The sequence below is a fragment of the Callospermophilus lateralis genome, chromosome 1, assembly GCF_048772815.1.
Source record: "Callospermophilus lateralis isolate mCalLat2 chromosome 1, mCalLat2.hap1, whole genome shotgun sequence".
In the NCBI taxonomy this organism is placed as follows: domain Eukaryota; kingdom Metazoa; phylum Chordata; class Mammalia; order Rodentia; family Sciuridae; genus Callospermophilus; species Callospermophilus lateralis.
The window spans coordinates 170556086-170569196 of NC_135305.1; the positions used below are offsets into that span (position 1 = coordinate 170556086).

The 13111-nt window shown below is 41.0% G+C and overlaps 1 protein-coding gene across 1 annotated transcript in view; it reads right to left on the bottom strand.

The window, feature by feature from the left end:
• Positions 1-622: 622 nt before the first annotated feature.
• Positions 623-13111, bottom strand: part of Synpr (synaptoporin) — a 191470-nt gene continuing 178981 nt past the window's right edge. The window contains exons 4-5 of the mRNA XM_076867771.1: positions 7222-7413; positions 623-1191 (exon numbers count right to left, since the gene is read on the bottom strand). Coding sequence (XP_076723886.1) covers positions 934-1191; positions 7222-7413 — 450 coding nt within the window. The 3' untranslated portion in view covers positions 623-933. The remainder of the gene's footprint in view (positions 1192-7221; positions 7414-13111) is intronic.

Genomic DNA, 13111 nt, shown 5'->3' on the forward strand with positions numbered 1-13111 from the left:
TCTAAATCTGCATCTCCAGTATTCTATGAACATATCACTGTTTGAACTCAGACAGTTACTGGGCTTTATTAGGCATGGTCCACAGGATAAGAGCCACAAAACTCCATAGAAACTTACCAGAATGTAAATACTTAGATAAGCAAATAGGATAAATATTGGGCAGTTACCATATGTAACACTGTCTACTAATAGGAAACAACAACAACAACAACACAAATCTTAGTTACAATGCATTCAGAACTTAGGTAAAGCCAGAAAGACAAATTTGCAAAGGTATACAAAGTAATGAGTATGTTTCTTTAAACATCCTTTTGACAAATTCATAGTGCAAACTGGAAAAACATCGTAAATATGATTCAAATGTTTACTGTGTGAGAAATGCTTATTCATGCACTAAATCATATGAGCATTGATTCATCAAGTGAAAAAAAAATACAGTAATTGTCTGAAATAAGTAGTCAGAGATTTGCATCATACAGGGTCTAAAAACTAAAAAATAATAATGCATGCAATGTTGTTATACATCAAATTGTCTCCTAGGAATCATTAAAATGTCTTTTGCGTCAAAATGCATAGGAAAAACTCAGTGCTATTTAATTGACTTTATGCATATTACCTACTAGAGACTTTAAGCTACAAAATGCTTCTACGATCTCTAACACACATATAAAACGACCATAAAAGTATCTGTGGATTTAACAAGGTACTCTCCAATTAGCCATCTGTGATAAATAATGTATCTCCCCACGTCGTCTCATCTCTAAGAATCATTCATCACGACCCAGGCCTCTCTGCTTTAATGAGGACTACACATCTCTGACTTACATTCAACACTCTCTGCATGAATAATTGATGGGAACTCTTAAAAAATTCTTCTGCCACTGAAGTGGAAGGCGGTGAGACCTTCTCCAGAAGACTGCAAAAGCTACTCTGCTAAATCTGATTGGTGAAGGAGGTGGGATCACTAGGCTGTTGGCCAAACTCATCTGACGATGGCCCCAAATTCGCCTGCTGGTTGTACCCACTGCTAGACCCATAGCTCTCTTGGTTGTACCCGCCTTGATTATAGCTGCTCGAATGCTTCTCCATGGGGTCCGAGAGGTATCTCTGTCCCGAGGAATGCCAGCAGGTCTCCTTGAAAACAAACCAGATGTTTCCAGCCCAGAGGATAAAATTCAAGAATCCAAAGACCTGAGGGGAGAATCAGGGCAAATGAGTTGATAGATTAGACAGAAATGCTAGGGGAAAAAAAAATCTCAGTTTCAGAAAAATCCTGCAGAGTATGATGGATGGTTTTTTGCTTTAACATGGAGGGCCCTGGTCAGATCTTCTATTTGGAATCACAATCTCATTTAGAATATCTGGTTTCTAGTGAAGGCCTGCTGTAAGCCAGGCACCGGGTAAAGGACTTTATATGGATTGATTCCCTCAGTCGAAGCTGACAGTGCCATTATTAGGCCCCATATTAATGAAGTGGATTCTGGTCCAAGGTCACACGACTTGGTAAAGAGATCTGGGGATTTAAACCCTGTTCTGTCTGATAGCCTGAGGCCTTATCTAAGCCATCAGTATATCTGCAAATGAGGGATTCCTCATGGTATATAGGATTACCATCAGGTGGTGTAGAGTGCGATATTTTCTCTTTAGTAATAATGCATTAATTCATAAGGCTACTGGCTACAGATACTACTTTCCCATTTATTATAATGATAGAAAATGATTTGATTTTTAAATAAACATGGAGCAATCTGTGATACTGGTACAGAGTTTGAGGCTCTGCAGAGTTGTACTTCTGTGTCTCTCACATTCAGAAATGAGCTTCAAGAGCAGACCCAGAAAGAGATGAGGTTTCAGAGAGATAGAACATGCTTCCTGAAGAACTGGAGTATGAGGCTTTCCTAGGCAGGTGTCTTTCACTCTCCAGGGGGTTTTATTAAGTCAGAGGACTGAGTGGTGTTTCTCTAAGGCCTAAGTGTTTGATGGATACAGAGCTATTTGCTACTGCAACAGGCTCATACCCCATTACATGGTTCTTCTGCCACCTTTTCCAAGACTGGTTGGTTGACTTGGGAATGAATCACAGTAGCCTGTTTGGACAATTTCATGTTGGAGCCAGATTAGGTTAGCATAATACCAACTGAGATAATACTAAAGTCTATCAGGATAATATGAAAGAGATAATATTAAAGTATAATATTAAAAGTATAATAATTAAAGTATATATTAAAGAGATAATAACACAGAGGAAGAGAGATGCTAGTGTAGAGATGTTGGGGACTGCTTACTAAGACATTTCCATATTGCAGCATCGGGTGGGTCATTAGATCACCTGCCGACTAGCTGAATGTGGGACTTGGAGTGATCTCTGTGGGCGTTGAAATTTGAGTGGCCTGGGCACTTGCCTTCTTGCTCTGCAACTTGAACCTTAGACCTCAGGTTTTTATTCTTATTTGGAAAGAAGATAATAATTCTTTCTTTGGGGGATAGTTTGGAGGACTAAAGACAATATGTGAAGGTGGGTAGGGCCCGACATATTTGTGTTACATGGTAAACGATGCTCTGAATCACTTTAAAATATTTCCACCAATTGTGACTCTTTTGCTGCCACATAAATCAAAGTGAGTTTTGACCATGAGGCTATATTCTTGACAGGTAAAAAATAGTTAAAACAGAGTAACTTGATCTAATCGAAGACTGGTTTATTAGAACCTCCTTCTCTCCCTTCCTCCTTCTTTCCTATTCCAAATCTTTCCTTTAATATTGAGGATCAGTTTTGTGACATGTCCCTCGCTATTGCTGAGGAAGACACAAAACATAAATCAGGTGTAATAGTTGCTTAATCGAAATGAATCATGTAATCACAGTCAAAACTCTAATTTGCATTCAGGACATTTCAACCTTGTGTACAGTAACTGGATATTTGGCATGAGAAGGGAGAGCTTGACTAAATTGTACATTTGTAAGTAAATGCCAATATATAAATGGAAAAATTATTAAGGAATCTCTTCAGATATGAAGAGATAGCTCTGTCCAAGGCTATAATTTTATCTGTTGCCTATAAATTGGGGGAATTAAAAATCCAGAGCACTCGATCCCTGAGCCACATCTCCAGCCCTATTTTGTATTTTATTTAGAGACAGGGTCTCACTGAGTTGCTTAGGGCCTCACTAAGTTGCTGAGGCTGGCTTTGAACTCGAGATCCTCCTGCCCCAGCCTCCCAAGTCACTGGGATGACAGGTGTGTGCCACCAAGCCCAGGTTGTTGTATATATCTTTGGTCTCTCCCTTTTCCATGTTGTTACAGTTTTTTTTTTTTAATTCCAAAGGGATGCTCAAGAAGAACCTAGAAATTAGGGAAATGCAACTTAAACGTATGAACAGAAGGCGTCCCTTCTGATAGCCGAGGTTCCTGAGTCACAGAGGTATCACAGGTCTCTCGACGGGCACATTTCAGGGACACATGGCTTCCTAAGTCTTTTCTTGCCATTTGGTTGCAACTGAAATTAGGGGAAGAATTTTGATTCAAGTTCAGAGGTGGGGACAACAGAGAGAGAGAGAGAGAGCTCTAAAGAGACTATACCTAGCATGAGAAAGAACAGGGAGAGGAAGTGGAGATTATCCAAAAAGAGGTGTCATGTTTGCCTGAAGTGAAGATGGAGAAGTAGAAATCAAAGTTATGGATACACTAAGGATGCTCAGTGAAAGCTTGATAAGAACTAAGAGATTAAAATAAATCCCACCTCCCTACATCTCGCTGGCCTCTAACACTTAATAATATTAAAGAAAATGAGTGTATACATTTTTTTCCTGGGTACCAGGGATTGAATCCAGAGGCATTTAACCACTGAGCCACATCTCCAGCCATTTTTATATTTTATTTAGAGACAGGGTCTCACTGAGTTGCTTAGCACCTCACTAAGTTGCTGAGGCTGGCTTTGAAATTGAGATCCTCCTGCTTCAGCCTCCCCAGCACCCCTAGCAGCTATGATTATAGGCATGTGCCATTGTGCCCAGCTGAGTGTATTTTTTTAGGAGCTTCGAGTTGACTATTACCTGGCGTTAGCTAGATGCTGGGAACCATGATAAGTCATGTTAAATATTTTTCATACATTATCTTACTGAAATCTTTCAACAGTCTTTGAGGTCTGTTCTATAATTAGGCCTGTTTTCCTGGTGGTGACACTAAGTTTCAGATAACTGAATTACATTGTCCAAGGATAGACTGTCAATTATTTCATGGTACAGCTGGGATTCAAACCCTGGCAGACTGACTCCAGCATCGTTCATGCAGCTGTGTTCCCTGGCAACAGCATTTGGTCAGTTTGGCTCCAGTTCTGGCCTTTTAGAATTTTGACTTTTGGACATTAATCTGGAAACTTTACACAGGTCCCTTAACCTCAGCTCCATGCAGGGGCATTATCTGGATAGCTCATCTACCTTTATGTGTCATTATGAAATGATAGATGCCAAAGTGCCTTGAAGAAAGTAAATTTGTTACTAAGGTGGAGGATGAGATGATTATTTCCTGACCCACTTGTTGGAAGACATCACCTACCGTGGTGGTGTCCGGCTCCTTCTCTAAAACTTTCTCTGACCCAGGAGAGTAAGTGCTATCAGCTGTATTTACATGACAGACTCCCCAATGATAAGACAAAGGTGCACAGTGGACCTCAGGTGGGTTCTCTACCAGGTGTCTGGAATTGGAACTGAGTGATTGTAGCTCCTTCCAAACTTTCTCTTCTTTTTTTTGGGGGGGGGGGGCGGTGGGGTGGGGGATGGTAAATCAGGAATTGGACTCAGGAGCACTTGACCACTGAGCTACCTCCCCAGCCCTATTTTGTATTTTACTGAGAGACAGGGTCTCACTGAGTTGCTTAGGGCCTCTCTTTTGCTGAGGTTGACTTTGAACTTGCGATCCTCCTGCCTCAGCCTCCCAAGCTGCTGGGATTACAGGTGTGCACCCAGCCCAAGTTTTCTTTAACAGCAAATATAAACTTAGAAACTGTGAGGTGTTTTCTTCTGTTGTGGGTATGGGGAAAAAGTGGAATTCTTTCTGGAAAGAGACAATAATGAAACAGACATTCTCTTTCAACAGAAAAACACAAAGCTCCAGAAAGAGGTAAGGAAAAGAGGTGGGAGGTAAAACCTGTTCCATTTCCCAATGATATTTTGGTTCTTGGCCCTGGATTCTACCCTGGCAAGGCAACATGGTAGTATTTTTCCAATTATTTTCCATTTTGCATAAACTATCCATATGACTTGAAGGCAAATTTGTAATTTAAAAAAAATTATTGTGTTTTGGCTGATTCATAGTTGTTCCTCTGATTTAGGAAATACAAAACTGATTTCGTTGGCAGAGCCGTGTTCCACCTCAGTGGCTAGAGCTCTCTCCTGGAACTTAATGCAACCCTGGAAGAAAAATGCAGTTAGGTAAAAATTTCCACTAGTGGCAACTCAGAGAGGCTATTCTTTAGTATCCGGCATCTGGAACTCTGATTCTCCTCTAGATTTGCCTTTGTGTTTTCAAATCTCATCATGTTCATGAGCCATTTGATATCTTCCCCAAAACTGTTTTTGTTTTAATTTTTTCCAAGATGAAGTTAGAGTCAGTTTCTCTTATTTGTAGTCCAAATATTTTAACACATATAGATATTGGTATCAGAAGTGGGGCTCAAAGAATAGACTTTAGGGGTACAAAGACTTTGCTTTAGCCAGCTTGAAGTGACTTTTCTGTTATGAGAAAACAGCTATGGACACATAACTGTAACAATCACCTTGTTTTTTCATTCTGAATTCCTGTCTTCTAGATTAAAAGTCATCGAAGACACTAGCAGTAGAATTTAAAGAACACTTCAGGGTCTCACAATTTATTGGAGACTGGTTATCAAACTAACAAACACATCAAACAGTTTTATCTTTGTTCTCTTAGGTTTTGAGAACCGAGTTATAATCACTTTCATTAAACACTGTCTATAAAACAAAGTAGAATAAGTAATATTGCTTATGTTAATGTATACCTCAAAGCAGTTATCTACAGGTGAGGCCAGCAATCAATAGAAATTATTGCAACGTCCTCATAAATGGTTTGTTTCCTTGGTTACTATCTCACCAAAGCAGGAATCATGGTAAAATCACCGGGAGCAGAGGAGCAACCTTTTCCTACATTGTAAGAGCCTTCCCAAGTTGGGCATGGTGGCACACCCTTGTAATCCCAGAAGCTGAGGAGGCTGAGGCAGGAGGATCTCAAGTTCAAAGCCACCCTCAGCAACTTAGTGAGGCTCTAAGCAACTCAATGAGACCCTGTCTCTAAATAAAATACAAAAAATGGCTGGGGGGTTAAACGCCCCTGGTTCAATCTCAGTTTCCTCCCCCAAAGCTTCTCAGATTGAATTCCAAAAAGCTGTAGAAACACAGGTTAACCTTGAAGCAAAAATAATTATTTCTAATGTTGCTAAAGAATGTTGTTCCTTTAACAAATACTGCTGAGCTTCCTATTCTTCGATACAAATTATTGTGTGCTGCCCTTATAGCTTCTATCTTTTTTTCAGACACAGCTTCTTTATTGGGAATAACACAAGTCTTACCCTTATAAATTAAGAATCCAATTTAGCATCCCTGCTAACTGTCAGATTTTCTCTTGTCCTGTAAGAGCCACATACCTGATGACAATATTTGACCATCTTCAACCCACAGAGTACATCTTTTCTAAAGCTATCAAGCAACTAAACCAGGAGGATAGAGAAGATTTTTTAAAAAATGATCATAACTATTCCTGGCACTTTTGTATGCCATGTAATTTCTTTTGCAACTTATTGAGCATTTTCTTCTCCAGTCAGTTGGGTGTATTCTGTGCGGGGTTTGAATAATGTTTCCCTCCCAGATAACTTCTGTGCCATCAAAAATTCCTTTAAACTTCTGGCAGGTGGCAGCCTTAATGTTTAGATTCCATGTCTGCTTTTGGCTTAGAATTTTGACTTGACAGTCTTCTAAGCAGTAGCTGCTAATACCTGCTGGGTTTCTATTAAGAACTCTGTCAGTCAGTGGCCCTGGAGTGTACGGATTCTGACGATAAAAACCTTGAGGACCAGAGGACGGTCTTGCATCTGGAGTGAAATACCACCGTTCGACTGGCCTAGTTTGGGAGGCAGACATTTCCCATACGGCTCTGGAGATTGGGCAAATGGGGATCTGGGAGGTTAAGCAGCGAGGGAAACCGACTCACCACAGAAGTGTTCAAGCTGGACATGACAGGGCTGTGGACAGCCATGCACTTGTTGGACGGCTGCTTGCAAGCTGACAGGAGTTGCAAGACTTCCTTGGGATCTGTGGCGACTTTGACATCAGACAGTCCTTTGGCCCACGCAGATGAGCCCACCAACCACAAGAAGGAGAAGACCACGGTGACGATGAAGTCCTACAGAGCAGAAATTGAGCAGGAAAAGAAAATGGACGTGAGTTCTAGGAACAAGTCAAGCACTTTATGTAACTACTTGTTTTGCCTTTTAGAAAAATTCCAAGATCCCATTGTTGTAGTGGATAAACGAGGCAAGGCACCAAAGATAGCAGGAAACAGTTTTATGTGGCGGCAGCCAGGTTCAGAGGGTACAGCCTTTGCTGTAATGAATTAATCCCCTGAACCCCGAATTCAGGGAGTTTCAGAGTTTTATACCCAGCATGTAAGGGGAGGGGCGCAGAAGTTCACAGTCTGCAGAAGTTCACACAAAAGCAGCTTTTTCTTTCACTGTTCTGGGCAAGTTAACCCTTCAAGGACAACACCTGAGAAGGGGAGAGCTTCTTCTCCCCTTTCTTTCCTCCCCTGCCAGCTGCTACCATGGAGCCCATTTGTAACTTATCTTAAAAATGTAGACATCTCTGTGAAGCCCAGCTCAAGGCCAGAGGCCTTGTTTGCTCATTTCTACAAAGCACTGTACTGGATATGTTTGTGAAAAACTAGTAAGGGGGTGTCCAGCACCTGGAGTGCTGGCATCTTCTCGGCCAGTGGCCAAGTAAACAGGGTGACATGAAAATAGGAAGTTTATCTACATTGGACTCTTTAGCAGAGACTCTTTTGCTGACAGTCCTAAGATCAGACATGGTGAAGAGGGCTTTTCTGTGGAGAAACAGGGTGCCACTTCACCATAACAGGAGGAAGAAGAGAGAGAGATGTTGGATAATGAAAATTGATGATATTCATACTTACATGTAATACACAATAATAGTAATAGTTATTGAACGCTCACCATGTCTCAGGAACAGTGCCAAGGACTATATAATCCTCATCTGATAGATCCTACCACATCCCTTAGCATATATATATATATATATATATATATATATATATATATATATGATAAGAATTTAATATCTGAGCCTTTTTAATTTTTTTATTTTGAGACAGGCTCTTGCTGCATTGTTAAGGGTCTCACTAGGTTGCTGAGGCTGGCTTTGTACCCACGATCCTCCTGCCTCAGCCTCCTGAGTTGCTAAGACCACAGGTGTGGGCCAATATACCTGGCAAGAAAGTTCTTATCATTATTCTGGGAGCCGTCCAAGGCTCTTTGACTACTGAGTCCAAGCTCTTACCCACCAAGCTCTGATGGCTTTAAAGAGTTAGAGTTCAGCCAGTTTAGAGACCCTGGGTGGTAGTATCCAATCGTTTATCCACCTGCACATTTTCTGTGTTAGCCTGGGAACACTGTTACGTGGAAGACGACAATAGCTATGATATTTTGTGCCTACTGTGGGTGAGAGGTTCTATATAAAAACCTTCTCACAATGATCACGTTAGACAGTGTCTGTAGGACTCACTTTAGAGATGGGGACACTGAGCTTCCAAGAGGTCCAAGGTGACACTTAGGAAGTGACAGAACAAGAATTCATATCCAGGTCTGACTCTAAAAACCTCCTCCTTGCAGGGGGGAAAAGCTTCTTTATTTTTAACAATAACCACAACCCAAAAATCTCTACGATGTAAGGGGTCGACTTATTGTAGAGACAGAATTCTCTAATGGGACAGAACCCTCCTATGTTCACCTAGGAACACACGACCCGTGAAACTCCACATTATGTACAACCACAAGAATGGGGAGTGAGACTCCACGTATCAGGGACTATTCACCATGTCCTCTCTCATGGGAGGGGAGGTGGGAGTCACTGTCCCAGACTTGAGCCCAGTCCATGTCCTAACAGACCCTTTTTCAGATTTAGTGTGCTTCCATTTGACAACTACAAAAATGTTACATGCTGTTTACCTAAAATAACTAAAGGAAACACCAACCCAGAAAGGAATATGATAACTTTGATACATCTAAGAAATAGTCCTCTCTTGGCTGGCTGCAGTGGCATAGGCCTATAATCTCAGTGGCTTGGGAGGCTGAGGCAGGAGGATCATGAGTTCAAAGCCAGCCTCAGCAACTTAGCGAGGCCCTAAGCAACTCAGAGAGACCCTGTCTCCAAAAGGGATGGGGATGTGGCTCAGTAGTCAGTTCCCAATACCAAAAAGTAAATAAATAAATAAATAAAATAAATAAAAAAATAAAAAGAAAGAAATAGGCTGCTCTTTTTATTCTAGATAGCCAGTCCTGTCCCGAGCAGAAATCTTGGACTGTTTCTTTCCTACCCAAGGGCAGGAGCTTCTGACTTGCCTGGGTCCTGCTGCCCCCGGGGATAAATGACTTCTCATCAAGCTTCTGTGATCTGCACTGGGGACTCTGACACTGCTCAGGTGCTGATTGAGCCTGGATTTGATAGGGTGACCTTTGTGGTGAATGTTTCAGAGAGTTTTATAACTAGCAATGGCTAAACCTTTGGAGCAACTGGTCTCCTTTCATCCGGGGACTGTTCTGAATCTTGTAACTCAGTTCACCTTTTTGTGTTGGCTCTAGAATATTCGGGTCAATCCACAATTTATTCACATGGTTTTTAGGGCATGGTATTTGTTTTTATGGGGTACCAGGGATTGAATTCAGGGGAACTTGACCACTGAGCCACCTCCCCAGCCCTATTTTGTATTTTATTTAGAGACAGGGTCTCACTGAGTTGCTTAGGGCCTTGCTTTTGCTGAGGCTGGCTTTGAACTCACGGTCCTCCTGCCTCAGCCTCCCGAGCCACTGGGATTACAAGTGGGCACCATCATGCCCAGCTAGGGCATGGTATTTTTAACTATTTTTCTATACTCATCTTTCTTTCCTTCTTATTTTTGATTAGTTCCATCTTGAGTTTTATAAACCCTTATAAACTACCTTAAGTTCTTTTTGGAATGAGGCAAAGTGTAAACCAACATGCAAATGAATATGACATCTACAATTGCTTCAATATTAATAAGAACATTTGGAACAGAGAAACTCAAGTGATGGGTTTGAACTAGAAATTGGAAGAATGATTACAAATAAATAAGCCAGATAAACTGTCAAATCATAATTTCCTGTTTACCTCCAAGTTGGAATCTTCATTCATTTATTCATTCATACATTCGACTTGTGTGGTCTTATGGAGGATAAAAACATGCAAATCAGGGACTTTGACCTTTTCGATTACATATTGATTATGGGTCCATATTGACCATCGTATTCTGAACATGGAACTGTGGTGGTCATGATTTACACTCATCATATTTAGAAAAAGGCTTATTAAAAGGCCAGTAAGATAGGCATACTACTGTGACACAGCCACATGGATGTTTACAGCACCCAATTCACAATAGCTAAGCTATAGAATCAACCTAGGTGGCCTTCAACAGATAAATGGATTAAGAAATTGTGGTACATATACACAATGGAATATTACTCAGCCATAAAGAAGAATGAAATTATGGCATTTGCCTGTAAATGGGTGGAGCTGGAGACTATCTTGCTAAGTGAAATAAGCCAAGCTCACAAAAACAGAGGTTGCGTGTTCTCTCTAATATGTGGATTCTGACTCACAATAGGCAGGGGGGAGGGAGGAATGGAGGTTCACCAGATTGGACAGGGGAATGGGGGGAAGAGAGAGGGGATTGGGAATGGGAAAAAACAGTAGAATGAGTGGGACAGAACTCTCCTATGCTCATTTATGAACACATGACCCGTGAAATTCCACATTATGTAAAACCACAAGAATGGGAAGTTAGACTCCATGTATGTATAATATGTCAAAATGTATTCTATAGTCATGTGTAACTAAAAAGAAGAATAGTTTGTTTGTTTTTTTTTAAAAGGCCAGTAGGAAGGTGGAATCAGAACAGAATTCTGTGAAGACCTCTCAGTTGGAGATTGGAGAAAATCATGTCAAAGCTTTTATATTTATTAGTTTAAATCCTCATAATGCCCAACATTTAGTGAGTATTTTTCCAAGTTCATATGCATCCACTCATTTAATTCTAATAATAATCCTGCCCCCATTTTGCTGTGGGGGAAAATGGTGTACCAAGAGGTGACATAAATTGCCCTAGTCACATGTGGGTAGGTGCAGGGTCTGGGATCCTAAGCCTGGCCATCTGCCTCCAGGGACTGCTACTCTATGCTGCTTCTCATGTCTCCTTGAAGGAATGGAAGTCTTCCTTCTGATTTACTTTTTATTTTTACTTAAGGCATGATGTCCGGATGGAAGCTATTGATTCCTACTCCCCAAATAGGAGTCATTCCTGTGAACCCACCAATTCCATGATTTTTATTATTATTTATTTTTGGTACTGGGGACTGAACCCAGGGGGCACTTAGCACTGAGTCACATCCTCAGCCCTTTTTTATTTTTTATTTAGAGATAGAGTCTCCCTATGTTGCTTAGGGCCTTAGAGATAGAGTCTCCCTATGTTACTGAGGCTGGCCTTGCACTTTCAATCCTCCTGTCTCAGCCTCCTGAGTGGCTGGGATTACAGGTGTGCACCACTGTGCCTGGCTATGATCTCCCTTTCAAAACAAGTACACTAAATTGTTTTTCAAAAGAAGTTCTTGAGGTCTTGCTTAATTTACTATGAAAAATAGTAATGAAGCATTTTCAGGAAAGAAACTATAATTGAAACCAAAGATTTATGTGGTTGTACTTAGTACAGTGCTTTTGGAAGCTGATTCATTCTTTTTCTTTTTTTTTTTTATTGTTGGTTGTTCAAAACATTACATAGTTCTTGATATATCATATTTCACACTTTGATTCAAGTGGGTTATGAACTCCCATTTTTACCCCGTATACAAATTGCAGAATCACATCAGTTACACTTCCATTGATTTATATATTGCCATACTAGGGTCTGTTGTATTCTGCTGCCTTTCCTATCCTTTACTATCCCCCTCCCCTCCCCTCCCCTCCCCTCTTCTCTCTCTACCCACTCTATGGCAGTTCATATCTCCCCCTTGTATTATTTTTCCCTTTCCCCTCGCTACCTCTTGTATGTAATTTTGTATACCCCTGAGGGTCTCCTTCCATTTCCATGCAATTTCCCTTCTCCCTCCCTTTCCCTCCCACCTCTCATCCCTGTTTAATGTTAATCTTCTTCTCATGCTCTTCGTCCCTACTCTGTTCTTAGTTACTCTCCTTATATCAAAGAAGACATTTGGCATTTGTTTTTTAGGGATTGGCTGGCTTCACTTAGCATAATCTGCTCTAATGCCATCCATTTCCCTCCAAATTCTATGATTTTGTCATTTCTTAATGCAGAGTAATACTCCATTGTGTATAAATGCCACATTTTTTTTATCCATTCGTCTATTGAAGGGCATCTAGGTTGGTTCCACAGTCTTGCTATTGTGAATTGTGCTGCTATGAACATCGATGTAGCAGTGTCCCTGTAGCATGCTCTATTTAGGTCTTTAGGGAATAGACCGAGAAGGGGAATAGCTGGGTCATATGGTGGTTCCATTCCCAGCTTTCCAAGAAATCTCCATACTGCTTTCCAGATTGGCTGCACCAATTTGCAGTCCCACCAACAATAAACAAGTGTACCCTTTTCCCCACATCCTCGCCAGCACTTGTTGTTGTTTGACTTCATAATGGCTGCCAATCTTACTGGAGTGAGATGGTATCTTAGGGTGGTTTTGATTTGCATTTCTCTGACTGCTAGGGATGGTGAGCATTTTTTCATGTACTTGTTGATTGATTGTATGTCCTCCTCTGAGAAGTGTCTGTTCATGTCTTTGGCC